The 13,182-nt window shown below is 43.9% G+C and overlaps 1 protein-coding gene across 3 annotated transcripts in view; it reads left to right on the top strand.

Moving 5' to 3' along the window:
- Positions 1–13,182, top strand: part of LOC111855906 (contactin-associated protein 1) — a 34,280-nt gene that overhangs the window by 8,658 nt on the left and 12,440 nt on the right. The window contains exons 1-8 of one of the 3 annotated variants that reach the window (XM_023835395.2): positions 170–274; positions 1,209–1,554; positions 6,997–7,098; positions 7,399–7,592; positions 8,478–8,631; positions 10,884–11,087; positions 12,157–12,341; positions 13,001–13,153. In XM_023835395.2, coding sequence (XP_023691163.1) covers positions 1,491–1,554; positions 6,997–7,098; positions 7,399–7,592; positions 8,478–8,631; positions 10,884–11,087; positions 12,157–12,341; positions 13,001–13,153 — 1,056 coding nt within the window. In that variant the 5' untranslated portion in view covers positions 170–274; positions 1,209–1,490. Of the gene's footprint in view, positions 1–169; positions 295–1,208; positions 1,555–6,996; positions 7,099–7,398; positions 7,593–8,477; positions 8,632–10,883; positions 11,088–12,156; positions 12,342–13,000; positions 13,154–13,182 lie in introns of those variants that run through there. The other 2 variants (XM_023835397.2, XM_072705051.1) reach the window with 2 other exon arrangements.

Genomic DNA, 13,182 nt, shown 5'->3' with positions numbered 1-13,182 from the left:
TGCGATAGGTGGTAAGAGCCTCAATATCATCCTTCCAATAACCGGCCTATCACAGAGCTTCCTGAAGAGTCACATGACAAACGGCAACCACATCCTGGTGTTGAATTCCAAACCGTTACTTCCACTATAGACTATTTCAGTACTGGGAAGTGCCAGGTTATATATTATGTTTTTTTTTCTCTGTTTCATATAATGAAGAGGATTTTTTCGCATAATGACTTTAACGCAAGGAGGGATTTTGATTCACATCAGTTGAACACCCATCAGGAAATTTGTGAGTTTATAAAGTTATATGTAAGTCCCAGTCCTAAAACCTGCAGGACTATAGATCTAGAGGGACTGACCTCTTAATTTAGAGCTAAAGGTTGTTTGTGCCAGTTGTGGCAGGACAACGGAGGCAAGGAGTTTACAAAATGCTGATCGGATTTGCTTGAAAACACAGAAAATCCCGTGTTGGTAGGTCACAGTCTCATCCCAGGGACAGAATCGCGTGGCTGCTGCCCCATAAACCCGGTTCTTAATCCCAAAGCCTTTCTCATATCATGGAAATAGAGCTTTGTCTGCTGCAAATCCAGTGGTCACCTTCGTCCAAAGACAAGCTGCCATCAGCACATTTTGCATTTATTTTTTCGGAAGGTGCTTTTCCCCCCAAAATCAAATGACATATCAGTTCAAATAACAACCACGTTATGGAACGATGAACATCGGTAACATAAATCACATAAGATTAGTAATTACTAAGGATTGTAGGCATGCAACTTGTGCGAAATACAAAAATAAAAGATTTTCATGGGCTGTTTTTAATCTTTGTACCGAGCATAATCATTTAATCATTGTAACCCCCCCCCCCCCATCGGCTGAGAGGTCGTGTGCACACAGACAGCTGTAGACAGCAAATGTAACGTTTATGTTAAATCAATGTTAAACTAGTTGAAATAAGTCTGTTGAGATATCTAATTAAAATGATAAAATCTGAATTTTAAAACTGTGCTGTTACCGGTAAACAAGCGGATTATTATATGCCATTGTTTTTTATTTCGGAGAAAATTAAGTACGACTTAATCAGGGAGCTGGGAGAGATGCAATCCACTAGATATCCCCAAAATATTTATGAAAAAAGTTATTTTTATGAATTGGTCATAAAAAATTGTCATAATAACATATGTGGTTAAAGGTGTCGTCGAGCCGTTAAATCCGTTTCTTTTTAGTCTTATATTTCAGGCATGAATATCAGGATGCAGCAGGAAGGCGCACGCAAGTAAAGCTCAGCACGCCTCCGAAAGGGGATCTGCAAAGGACGAGGGCGCACGGCCTCTGTGCATCACAGCGTCCCGTCCCGGCTCCTCAGGACACGGCGCTCTGCTCCCCAGGGCCGACAAACTCCCCAAGTGAATCCGCTCCGTACAGCATGCTTTCAGCGGGACGGGGGAAACATCCCAAAGAGTGATAGTCACAAAAATCCATAAGGACCGCCGGCAATCTATAAAAGAATGAATTGCAGAAGACTGACCGCAAGCTTTTTAATTTTACTCGGTTTTCAACACTGCTCATCACGTAAGTCGTATACTGTTATTCGTCATTTCTGCATATTCCATATATCGCTAAAATGCCGGATTAAACCAATCTGTGCTGTGACAAGGAATTAAAGTGAGGAAGTGCATCTGGTGCTGGAGAAAAATATTACAAAGGTGAGTAAAAGCGGTGCTGGCAGCTGAAGTTGCGGCTTCACGTCAGAAGGCGAAGTGACAGCGCGGTCCTTCGGCAGCCAGTCGCCCCGCATCTCCTTCTGCATTGCAGTGCTTTTCTCCTGAAGCTCCTGACACGAGACGCGGAGAAACGCAACTAATAAGCAAATCTATCCAAAACCAAGCATACAATTAAGTATATGTGTATTACAGGTACCGTAAAGGGGTCGTAAACATGTCATTTATTGACCGGTGCCGCGTCCCCGAAGGCGCGCTCTCCACCTGCGCTGAAGGTCCGTGGTAGGTGCCGGTTAAACGAAATAAGGGTCATTCGTAATAGGGCTGAAGGACGTGTTGTCATGGTTTTTATAATATGTTATTGTGCGCCGTTTATTAAAGTTTGTATGACTGCGAGGCATATAATAGACAATACTGCGTGTTTGTTTTTATCTTTATATACCGACGCACCGCATGACTCTTAACTGTGTGTTTATGTCCCCCCGAGAGAGGCGACAGTTGTCTAGACGCGGATTATACTGAATGTGCCTGATCAGGATGACAAAGTTTTGCCGTCCCTGTGCTTTCGATGGAAATGCCGGTTCATCCCCAGTTTAGAGGAAGAATCCCACGTCTGGCGTGTGCAGTTATTTCTTGTGCGCAGAAAGTGCTTTTTATTTCTACGCTGTTGAGATTTACTTCGTGGTCTGGAAAGAGGATATCGCTCTTACGATGGATATACTGTTGCCTTCAGGTGTTATTTTTCTGAGTGAAACGTGATGAATTTGCTGTAATTTTGCTTTGAATCAGGTAGATATTGAGGCATGTGTCCAGGGTAAAAGATCCAGGCTTGAATTCCCGGGCTGACTCACCTTGTCCACAATGATACTTGACATTCGCCCATAACTGTAATAATATACCCTATGCATTGACTGCTGTCAGACTCGACCTGAGCCGCCGCTGGAGCGCTGGACGTTGATATGGGCGATGCATATAAAACCAATAATTTGTGTGTGTGTGTGTGATTGTAGTTGGCGGAGGGCAGACATAAAATTAGCTATTCTATTTTTACATGCTGGCAGATTATTTGCGCTACATGCGACATATGATATTTTTTTTAATCGTGTTTTTTGCCCTCCTTTACAAAATTCAAACCCCCGTATTTCTGAGCCTTGGATTGCCTTTACTTTGCATGGGAATATTTGCGGTACAGACCCCCGTCCCACCAAAAGCAAGCTGCCGCTAAATTCTGGCGGCTATTGCCGTGTAGACTCGCATGCAGCAATGCTGACTCCTCATCTCTCCAGTCGCCACCTGGAATTCCCATGCTGACCCTGAAATCCCCTTTGTAGACACTGAGAACCGCCTCCCTCGTGACTCTGTCCCTAGTGGCCGTAGGTGTGACCTGAATGTTTAAGGGGAGAGTCAGAAGACGCATATTCGGAGCTGTGCCCTTCACACAGGTGGAGCCTAGACATTAGCAAGGACAGGGGGGTTGGAATGAGGCAGATGATCTTCTGGAAAGTTTGGCAAGGGAAACTGTCAGTAAAGTCGCTGCTATGAGCAGGGACTCATACTTTACTAGCAATAAACAGTATTGACACCATCGAATTAAGATGTGTTACTCCCAAAACCACACTTTTTTTTATGCCATTAAGTGCCAGTTATTATTGAAAGAGAACATCTGCGGGTTGCTGTGGCTCTGGACCACTTCAGCGGCAAAGGAATTGTGTAGCGGACTCTGGACTGGATGTGACACTTAGCATAGTTCACAACAGATACTGTGTTTTGTCCAGAAAGTTCACATATTGAATCAAAGTAAAATATGGACTGGCGTATTGAGCAGAATATTAGGTACAGTATTGCTTTACATTTATTTATTTAGTGCACCTTCATGATGCCTTTATAATGCATTTGTAGAACATTCATTGTACCTTCGTAATGCATTCATATAACATTCTTAAGCAGCATGTAAGTATATCTTAACATTATAACAATCCATAACAACTTTAATATATATTAAAAACACACAATTATCCTTTACAGTTCTTGTTATTATCATATGTTTTTTATTAATGTATTTTGAAGTTGTTAAGAGATACAGCATTAGGATGTTAAGGTAAACTTACATACTTCTGAATGTTTATGAAGGTGCACTTGATATACAGTGTTACCAAGTATTAATTGAAATACAAATGTAAATATTCGAGTCTTTAAAGGATATTTATGTGCTTCTGCTGTGGTTTAATGAGCCTCCCTGTGAAATTACATTACATTGCTGACCTACAGATAAAATCCTCTTGCATAAAGCGATAGGAATTAGAGGAAGGCTTGTGTTGTCTGCTTAGTTTATGAGGCCTTCAAAAGCTCCGCTTTGTTAAAGATCACACTGTGAAAGAGGCATCTGAGATTCTCAGTAACTATATATATATATGCACACACACACACACACACACACACACACACACACACACACACACAGAGTTGGGCAATTCAGATCCAGATTGTAAAAGTCTAAACCTGGATTTTGTTTCAACCAACCAGTTGAGCATAAAGAGTCACAGTCACAGATACTCAACTGGTTGGTTGAAACAAAGCTTTCTGGCTTCCAGCTGTGATTTCAAATTCATCCTAACTTCATATTTCTGTATGAGCAGTAAAAAAAAATGTTGTGTATTCAGAGAGTGAGGAATGCAGGGTGATTTTTTTTTCTCTCAAAAAGGAAAAAACGTAGTGTACCGTAGTCAAAGCCCACACCTATAAATGCTGCATTGAAGAACGGTGATTGTTTCAACAGCAGATTAATGTTTTATCTTCAGCATCAGTCTGTGTTGCAAAGACAGTAATGTGTCATTTGTTTAATTCCTGATTTTTTTCCCATCCCAGCTTCTGTGGACCTCATTTCCTCTTCACAGAACTTTCCTGACAGTTATCTCCTCAAAGTCACAGTCCATTATGTCCTGATATCACTAATATTTCAGATAGACCACAGGCCACATTACTAACCAGTCCATTCATCCCCACCGGGTTTTTATTGGAATGAGAACGGATTCTCCGGTGAATTCTGGTGTCAGGTGACAAAGCAGATTCTGGGGGGTGGGTGGGGACGGCTACATTAAGTGCTAAACTAAAATCCTGGCATCTTCTGATTTGCTGTGTTAGTGCTCTAGAGCAAGTCCAGGTGGTACAGTGAAGGTGTCCTGCCTTTCACATGGTCACAGACAGAGGGTGACACAGATCAGATATGAACCATAACCCAACCCCCACTGCCTGAACTACTGGTCTGTTTTAACACGGACAGTCACACTATACATGCGTGTGTGTTTAACGAAGGTTGAAAGGTTGCTCTGGTAACCCTGTAAAGGATACGTAGTTGTAATTTGGGTGGATGGATGGATGGAGGAAAGATTGATGACTCAACTACCTGATAGTGTAAAATAGCATCTAAATAGTGGTTGGAAAATGGATGGATAGATGGACGGATGGATGGATGGATGGATAGATGATGACTCAATTACCCAATAATGTCATAGCATCTAAACCAGGGGTGTCAAACTCCAGTCCTGGAGTTTGACACCAGGACTCTAACCACTCTAACCACTAACCACTGTGTCAGACTCCAGTCCCCCAGGACTGGAGTCTGACACCCCTGATCTAAACAGTGGTCAGAAGATGGATGGGTTGGTGGATATATACAGCTGGATGGATGGAGGAAAGGTTGGTGACACAACCACTGTATAATTTTGTAGCATCTAAATAGTGGTTGGAAGAGAGGTGGATGTAGGTAGCATATATAGATAAGAGTAGGTAGCTTATATAGATAAGTGTAGGTAGCTTATATAGATAAGTGTAGGTAGCTTATATAGATAAGAGTAGGTAGCTTATATAGATAAGTGTAGGTAGCTTATATAGATAAGTGTAGGTAGCTTATATAGATAAGTGTAGGTAGCTTATATATATAAGTGTAGGTAGCTTATATAGATAAGTGTAGGTAGCTTATATAGATAAGTGTAGGTAGCTTATATATATAAGTGTAGGTAGCTTATATAGATAAGTGTAGGTAGCTTATATAGATAAGTGTAGGTAGCTTATATAGATAAGTGTAGGTAGCTTATATAGATAAGTGTAGGTAGCTTATATAGATCAGTGTAGGTAGCTTATATAGATAAGTGTAGGTAGCTTATATAGATAAGTGTAGGTAGCTAATATAGATAAGTGTAGGTAGCTTATATAGATAAGTGTAGGTAGCATATATAGATAAGTGTAGGTAGCTTATATAGATAAGTGTAGGTAGCTTATATAGATCAGTGTAGGTAGCTTATATAGATAAGTGTAGGTAGCTTATATAGATAAGTGTAGGTAGCTTATATAGATAAGTGTAGGTAGCTTATATAGATCAGTGTAGGTAGCTTATATAGATAAGTGTAGGTAGCTTATATAGATAAGTGTAGGTAGCTTATATAGATAAGTGTAGGTAGCTTATATATATAAGAGTAGGTAGCTTATATAGATAAGTGTAGGTAGCTTATATAGATAAGTGTAGGTAGCTTATATATATAAGAGTAGGTAGCTTATATAGATAAGAGTAGGTAGCTTATATAGATAAGAGTAGGTAGCTTATATAGATAAGTGTAGGTAGCTTATATAGATAAGTGTAGGTAGCTTATATAGATAAGAGTAGGTAGCTTATATAGATAAGTGTAGGTAGCTTATATAGATAAGTGTAGGTAGCTTATATATATAAGTGTAGGTAGCTTATATAGATAAGTGTAGGTAGCTTATATAGATAAGTGTAGGTAGCTTATATATATAAGTGTAGGTAGCTTATATAGATAAGTGTAGGTAGCTTATATAGATAAGTGTAGGTAGCTTATATAGATAAGTGTAGGTAGCTTATATAGATAAGTGTAGGTAGCTTATATAGATCAGTGTAGGTAGCTTATATAGATAAGTGTAGGTAGCTTATATAGATAAGTGTAGGTAGCTAATATAGATAAGTGTAGGTAGCTTATATAGATAAGTGTAGGTAGCATATATAGATAAGTGTAGGTAGCTTATATAGATAAGTGTAGGTAGCTTATATAGATCAGTGTAGGTAGCTTATATAGATAAGTGTAGGTAGCTTATATAGATAAGTGTAGGTAGCTTATATAGATAAGTGTAGGTAGCTTATATAGATAAGTGTAGGTAGGCACCTTTTGGGGCATAGTGCTTGTGAAGACCCTGCTAGCTGCCCTGCTTGGGGTGACCCTCATGAGAGGCGGAGCTTCACAGTAATCCTGGGTGCCTCTGGCTCTCCTTTCCACCCCCCCAGGAGACTGTGTTGATCCCTTGGTGTCCCCTCTCTATTCGTCCTCCTTCTTGGCGTCCTCCAGATACAACTTCCTGTACTCAGCAAACTTCGCCAGATTGTATGGTAAGCATTCCCCCCCCCCCCCCCCCACATACAGTACATACATACGGGGGTGTAACGGGGGGCTGGGTGGGGGGTGTGTACTCCCCAATATTTCATTTGGATTCATTCACCCCCCCCTAATAAAAACACTTTTGTATATAAGCTGAGAAACGCCGCGGTACATCACAGTAATGTTGGATACAATCACACTGACATGTTTAGTGCATCATGCTTCTGCACCCATTCTGAGTCTGTATTCAGCTGCTGTGTTACCGGGCAGATGCATGCAAACTCTCACGCGCACCCTACTGGTGTGTTTAGGGAGCAGCGGCTGGTCCCCTGCCCCCAGCGACCACCATCCCTGGCTGCAGATCGACTTCCGCAGGAAGTATCGCTTCGTGGCCATCTCCACACAGGGCACCTTCAACTCCTATGACTGGGTGACCAAGTACACCGTCCTTTATGGGGACCGACCCGACGCCTGGACGCCGTACATCCAGAGAGGGGGGAATTCGGTAACGCGGCCCGGTGTGCTTCGCGTCTATCGCTGACATCATACCTTTAAGCTACTTTTTGCTCTGGGCCTGTTTTACAGGAAACGGCTCCATTCTGTCCTATTTCATGACAAGTCCAGTAACAAAAATAAGTTAATACCTTATGAGTGAAGAGAGGAAAGGACAGATGGTTCATATTCAAATATAAATATGTCAGATACAATTAAATTACCTAAAAATAGTTGCCTGCAATGGAAACTATACAGGGAATCTACACACAGAATGCTAATTAACAATACAGGATCTTCAGTTTTAATTGGATTTTAAGAAACAGATTGAATGAGGTTTCCTTACATCGACAGATTATGGCATATTTTAGGGAAGACCTTTATATGTACTGAAATTTAATTAGAGTTACCTGAGTCGAACCTACAGAGTCGGCAATCATTAAACGGCTGGATACCTTCATAATGCATTATAATGCATTCATAAAGTATTATACACAGAGCTATAACTATTTATACAAAGGCATAACACTTTATAGGCATGTTTATTACGCTTATGCTGACAATTATAATGCATTAGGAAGGTATCTCTGCGAAGGGCTGGCCCCCCATCCAGGGTTGTTCCCTGCCTCATGCCCATTGCTTCCGGGATAGGCTCCGGACCCCCCGCGACCCAGTAGGATAAGCGGGTTGGAAGATGGATGGATGGATGGATAGGAAGGTATCTATAATGCATTATAGATGAGAGCTTCACAGACAATTCATAATGCATGATGAACATGGCTATAATGTGTTATGCTTTTGTATAAACAGTTAAAGCCTTGCTTATAATGCTTTATGTATGCATTATTGTGTATTATGAAGGTATCTATATATATGTGTGTGTGTTGTCTTTGTGCAGACGCTGTCGGGGAACTGGAACTACTACCAGGTGAAAAGGCATGTGTTCCATCATGCCTTCACTGCCAAACACCTGCGCTTTATCCCCCTGGGTTGGAACACCGAAAACGGGGGCAAGATCGGAGTCCGCTTGGAGGTCTATGGCTGTGCCTACGGTGAGTCAGTCGTCACCCTGGTGTCTGTCACGATTGGGATGACGGGAAAGTCAGGGGATGACACTGGGGTGTCATGAGGACTCCAGGGGGAGCAGGACAGATACCGATGGCAGCTGCTTCTGCATTAGCAGGACACCAGTAGACGGGGAAAACATGAGAGTCGGAATGTATGAACATCTGATCTCCATAGAGAGCTCTCTTTCTCTCACCTGCTCTCTCTCTCATCTGCTCTCTCTCTCACCTGCTCTCTCTCTCATCTGCTCTCTCTCTCACCTGCTCTCTCTCTCATCTGCTCTCTCTCTCACCTGCTCTCTCTCTCATCTGCTCTCTCATCTGCTCTCTCTCTCACCTGCTCTCTCTCTCATCTGCTCTCTCATCTGCTCTCTCTCTCTCACCTGCTCTCTCTCTCATCTGCTCTCTCTCTCACCTGCTCTCTCTCTCATCTGCTCTCTCATCTGCTCTCTCTCTCACCTGCTCTCTCTCTCATCTGCTCTCTCATCTGCTCTCTCATCTGCTCTCTCTCTCACCTGCTCTCTCTCATCTGCTCTCTCTCTCACCTGCTCTCTCTCTCACCTGCTCTCTCTCTCACCTGCTCTCTCTCACCTGCTCTCTCTCTCACCTGCTCTCTCTCACCTGCTCTCTCTCTCACCTGCTCTCTCTCACCTGCTCTCTCTGTCACCTGCTCTCTCTCATCTGCTCTATCTCTCATCTGCTCTCTCTCTCATCTGCTCTCTCTCTCACCTGCTCTCTCTCTGTCACCTGCTCTCTCTCATCTGCTCTATCTCTCATCTGCTCTCTCTCTCATCTGCTCTCTCTCTCACCTGCTCTCTCTCATCTGCTCTCTCTCTCACCTGCTCTCTCTCTCACCTGCTCTCTCTCACCTGCTCTCTCTCTCACCTGCTCTCTCTCACCTGCTCTCTCTCTCACCTGCTCTCTCTCACCTGCTCTCTCTGTCACCTGCTCTCTCTCATCTGCTCTCTCTCTCATCTGCTCTCTCTCTCACCTGCTCTCTCTCTCATCTGCTCTCTCATCTGCTCTCTCTCTCACCTGCTCTCTCTCTCATCTGCTCTCTCATCTGCTCTCTCATCTGCTCTCTCTCTCACCTGCTCTCTCTCATCTGCTCTCTCTCTCACCTGCTCTCTCTCTCACCTGCTCTCTCTCTCACCTGCTCTCTCTCACCTGCTCTCTCTCTCACCTGCTCTCTCTCACCTGCTCTCTCTCTCACCTGCTCTCTCTCACCTGCTCTCTCTGTCACCTGCTCTCTCTCATCTGCTCTATCTCTCATCTGCTCTCTCTCTCATCTGCTCTCTCTCTCACCTGCTCTCTCTCTGTCACCTGCTCTCTCTCATCTGCTCTATCTCTCATCTGCTCTCTCTCTCATCTGCTCTCTCTCTCACCTGCTCTCTCTCATCTGCTCTCTCTCTCACCTGCTCTCTCTCTCACCTGCTCTCTCTCACCTGCTCTCTCTCTCACCTGCTCTCTCTCACCTGCTCTCTCTCTCACCTGCTCTCTCTCACCTGCTCTCTCTGTCACCTGCTCTCTCTCATCTGCTCTCTCTCTCATCTGCTCTCTCTCTCACCTGCTCTCTCTCTCACCTGCTCTCTCTCACCTGCTCTCTCTCTCACCTGCTCTCTCTGTCACCTGCTCTCTCTCATCTGCTCTCTCTCTCATCTGCTCTCTCTCTCACCTGCTCTCTCTCTCACCTGCTCTCTCTCACCTGCTCTCTCTCTCACCTGCTCTCTCTGTCACCTGCTCTCTCTCATCTGCTCTATCTCTCATCTGCTCTCTCTCTCACCTGCTCTCTCTCACCTGCTCTCTCTGTCACCTGCTCTCCTTTTCACACTCTCGCTTGCTAACTCTCAAGAGAAAAATAAATCCATCTCCTACTAATTTGCAGGTGACCAGTAGGACTTGACGCACTGGGACTAGGAAAACTCCATGCCGTATATTTAGCTTATTTAACAGGCACTTTTGTCCAAAGTAACACACATTTTGGGAACACAAGGTATGACAATCTCTGCAGCAATTGGAGATTAAGGGCCTCGCTCAAGGGCCTAAAAGTGAGATCACTCTACCAACCGCGGGATTTGAACCCACACACGTCTGTTCGCATCCTGCCCCGCTGAGCCACACAGCACCTCCACTTTGGGGCTTATTTTTGCAGTAACATTGTTCGAGGCGTTGACCGGCTGTCCTCCTTTGGTGTACATGCCCGTGCCAGTGAATGAAACGATGACCGTGGTTTTTTCCAGACTCCTACGTCATGATGTACGGCGGTGAAGACATGGCTGCCTACATGTTTCCGGGGAGGAGGTACAGCGCGATAAGGGACCACATCGCCATCAACTTCAAGACGCTGGAACGGGAGGGGCTGCTGCTGCACAGTGAGGGCAAGCAGGGCGACGTCTTAACGCTGGAGCTGAGAAACGCTCGCCTCAACCTGCACATCAGCCTTGGTGAGGCCCGGCTCATGGACGGTGTCCCACTGACGGACTCTACCACATGGATCAGTTGTCGAGGGGGGAAATAGTGGTGCTGAATCGTTTTCTCTCTCATATGGGGGGCTTTAAGCTCTTATTGAGGGTCCCTGCGCTCTAATGATTCTGTTAAATCACTGATCATTGGTTAAATTTGTTCTGTCCCTGTTTGTGGGCAAATGGTCCATTTGGGTTGGCAGTGCCCACCCCATGCCCCCAGTGTCATTCTCCTGATGTGGCTGGACTCGCACAGTGGAGCGAAAAGGCATCATTTACAATATCTTGTACATGCACACTTTACCTGTTCAGAGCATGTTCACTTAACCAAGATAAGTATCTTGCTGAAGGGTTAACAAACAAAGGTCGCCTGAAAAGTACTGTTCACAACAAACTCCCAACATATTCTTCGTTTCTTCAGGATGCAGGCTAGATGGTAACCATCTTGTGTTTTAGTTAATCTGGATATTTTTTTCTAAACAAAGTACCAGGCATTATTCTGAGTGTGGCCTTAGTGTGATTAGACAACCGCTCTGGAACTGAAGATATATTTTCATCTTTAATAGATATTCTTCTGAAATTCTTTTAATTATGCAATAATTTTGCTTTTATAAAGCTGAATATGTATTCTATGAGGTGGGAATGACATTGATATCACTACATACTATACTATACTATACTATACTATACTAGTATACTATACTATAATTTACTTTCATATTCCAGAAGCTCAGAAAATGTGAAATGAAATGGCTGTACTTGAACAGACGGTGATTTTTTTTTTTTGTTTGTTTTTGGGAAATGAAAGGGTCTCTGTTCATGGTGCACATGATTTGATTTCTTTAGTGGAAATTGTGGGGGCGGACTTCCCATTTAATAGAATCTGAATAGAAGAGATCTAGAAGATCTCAGCGGGATATGGCTTGGCCCCGTCAGACCTAACAGGAGACCGGTATTTCCAGTGTGACTCTGTGCAAGCCTGGAGAATTCCGCTGTCCTGTGGACTAACGTGCACCTGACTCGGTGACTTGATGGTCTGTGTATCTCGCAGGCAGCAGCACAGTCCATGAGGTGGAGGGATTGACCACACTGACCGCAGGCAACCTCCTGGATGACCAGCACTGGCACTACGTGACCATTAAGCGATACGGCAGGCAGGTCAGCCTGACAGTGGACAGCCAAACAGAGAGAGCTATATGCAACGGGGACTTCAGCTCCTTGGACCTTGATGATCAGGTGCGGGTCTCCAGTCTTAGCAGACCAGAATCTTCTTTTTAGTCTTTTTAGTATGTCAGCAAGTCACTAATGAAATATTTGTTTCAAACTGCTTTTGTTGCTGAATCACTGCCATGGATTTTACTCACTTTTTAAATCAAACACATTAGGCATCACACCTACAGGGGAATGCTGAGCAAAATACATATCCCAGTGTAATAATCATTTTTATGCACATCTGTGATGATTTGGCATGCAGTCCAGCGTGTTCCTCTGCTTTCTGCCCTATGGCATCAATAATATCCATCCATCTATCCATCCAGCCAGCCATATTTGTATTACTGCTTGTCCAGTAGAACAGTGTTTCCCAACCCAGTCCTCAGGGACTGTCCCAGGTTCCCCGAGGACTGGGTTGGGAAACGCTGCAGTAGAGGGTCACAGTGAGCCTGTATCCACAGCACAGGGCATAAGGAAGGGGACACCCTAGATAGGATGCATAGTATGAATAATAAAATCTTAAAATCTCTAGTATATTTAGCCCTTTTCCCCATTTTGTAGGTTCTTACTAAAAATGGTCAAGTACAAGTGGCCACATAAACAACGTCGTTCCATTTGTTCACAAACCTCGCTGCACGTCTAAGAGCTTTTGCTAACAGAAGTTTAACATACTGTCCTCCCAGCTCTACGTGGGGGGAGTGATCGAGCCAAACATGCCTCACCTTCCTGACAAAGCCAACTTCCACGGTTGCCTGGAGAACGTATTCTTCAACGGGATCAACATCATCGACATGGTGCAGAGGGAGGACCCACAGATCCGCCTCCCACACCAGAAGGTGTAGCTCTGCGTGACACCTGATGGCAG

This window comes from Paramormyrops kingsleyae, chromosome 22 (assembly GCF_048594095.1).
Source record: "Paramormyrops kingsleyae isolate MSU_618 chromosome 22, PKINGS_0.4, whole genome shotgun sequence".
Lineage (NCBI taxonomy): Eukaryota > Metazoa > Chordata > Actinopteri > Osteoglossiformes > Mormyridae > Paramormyrops > Paramormyrops kingsleyae.
This window is presented reverse-complemented; position numbering and strand designations above follow the sequence as displayed.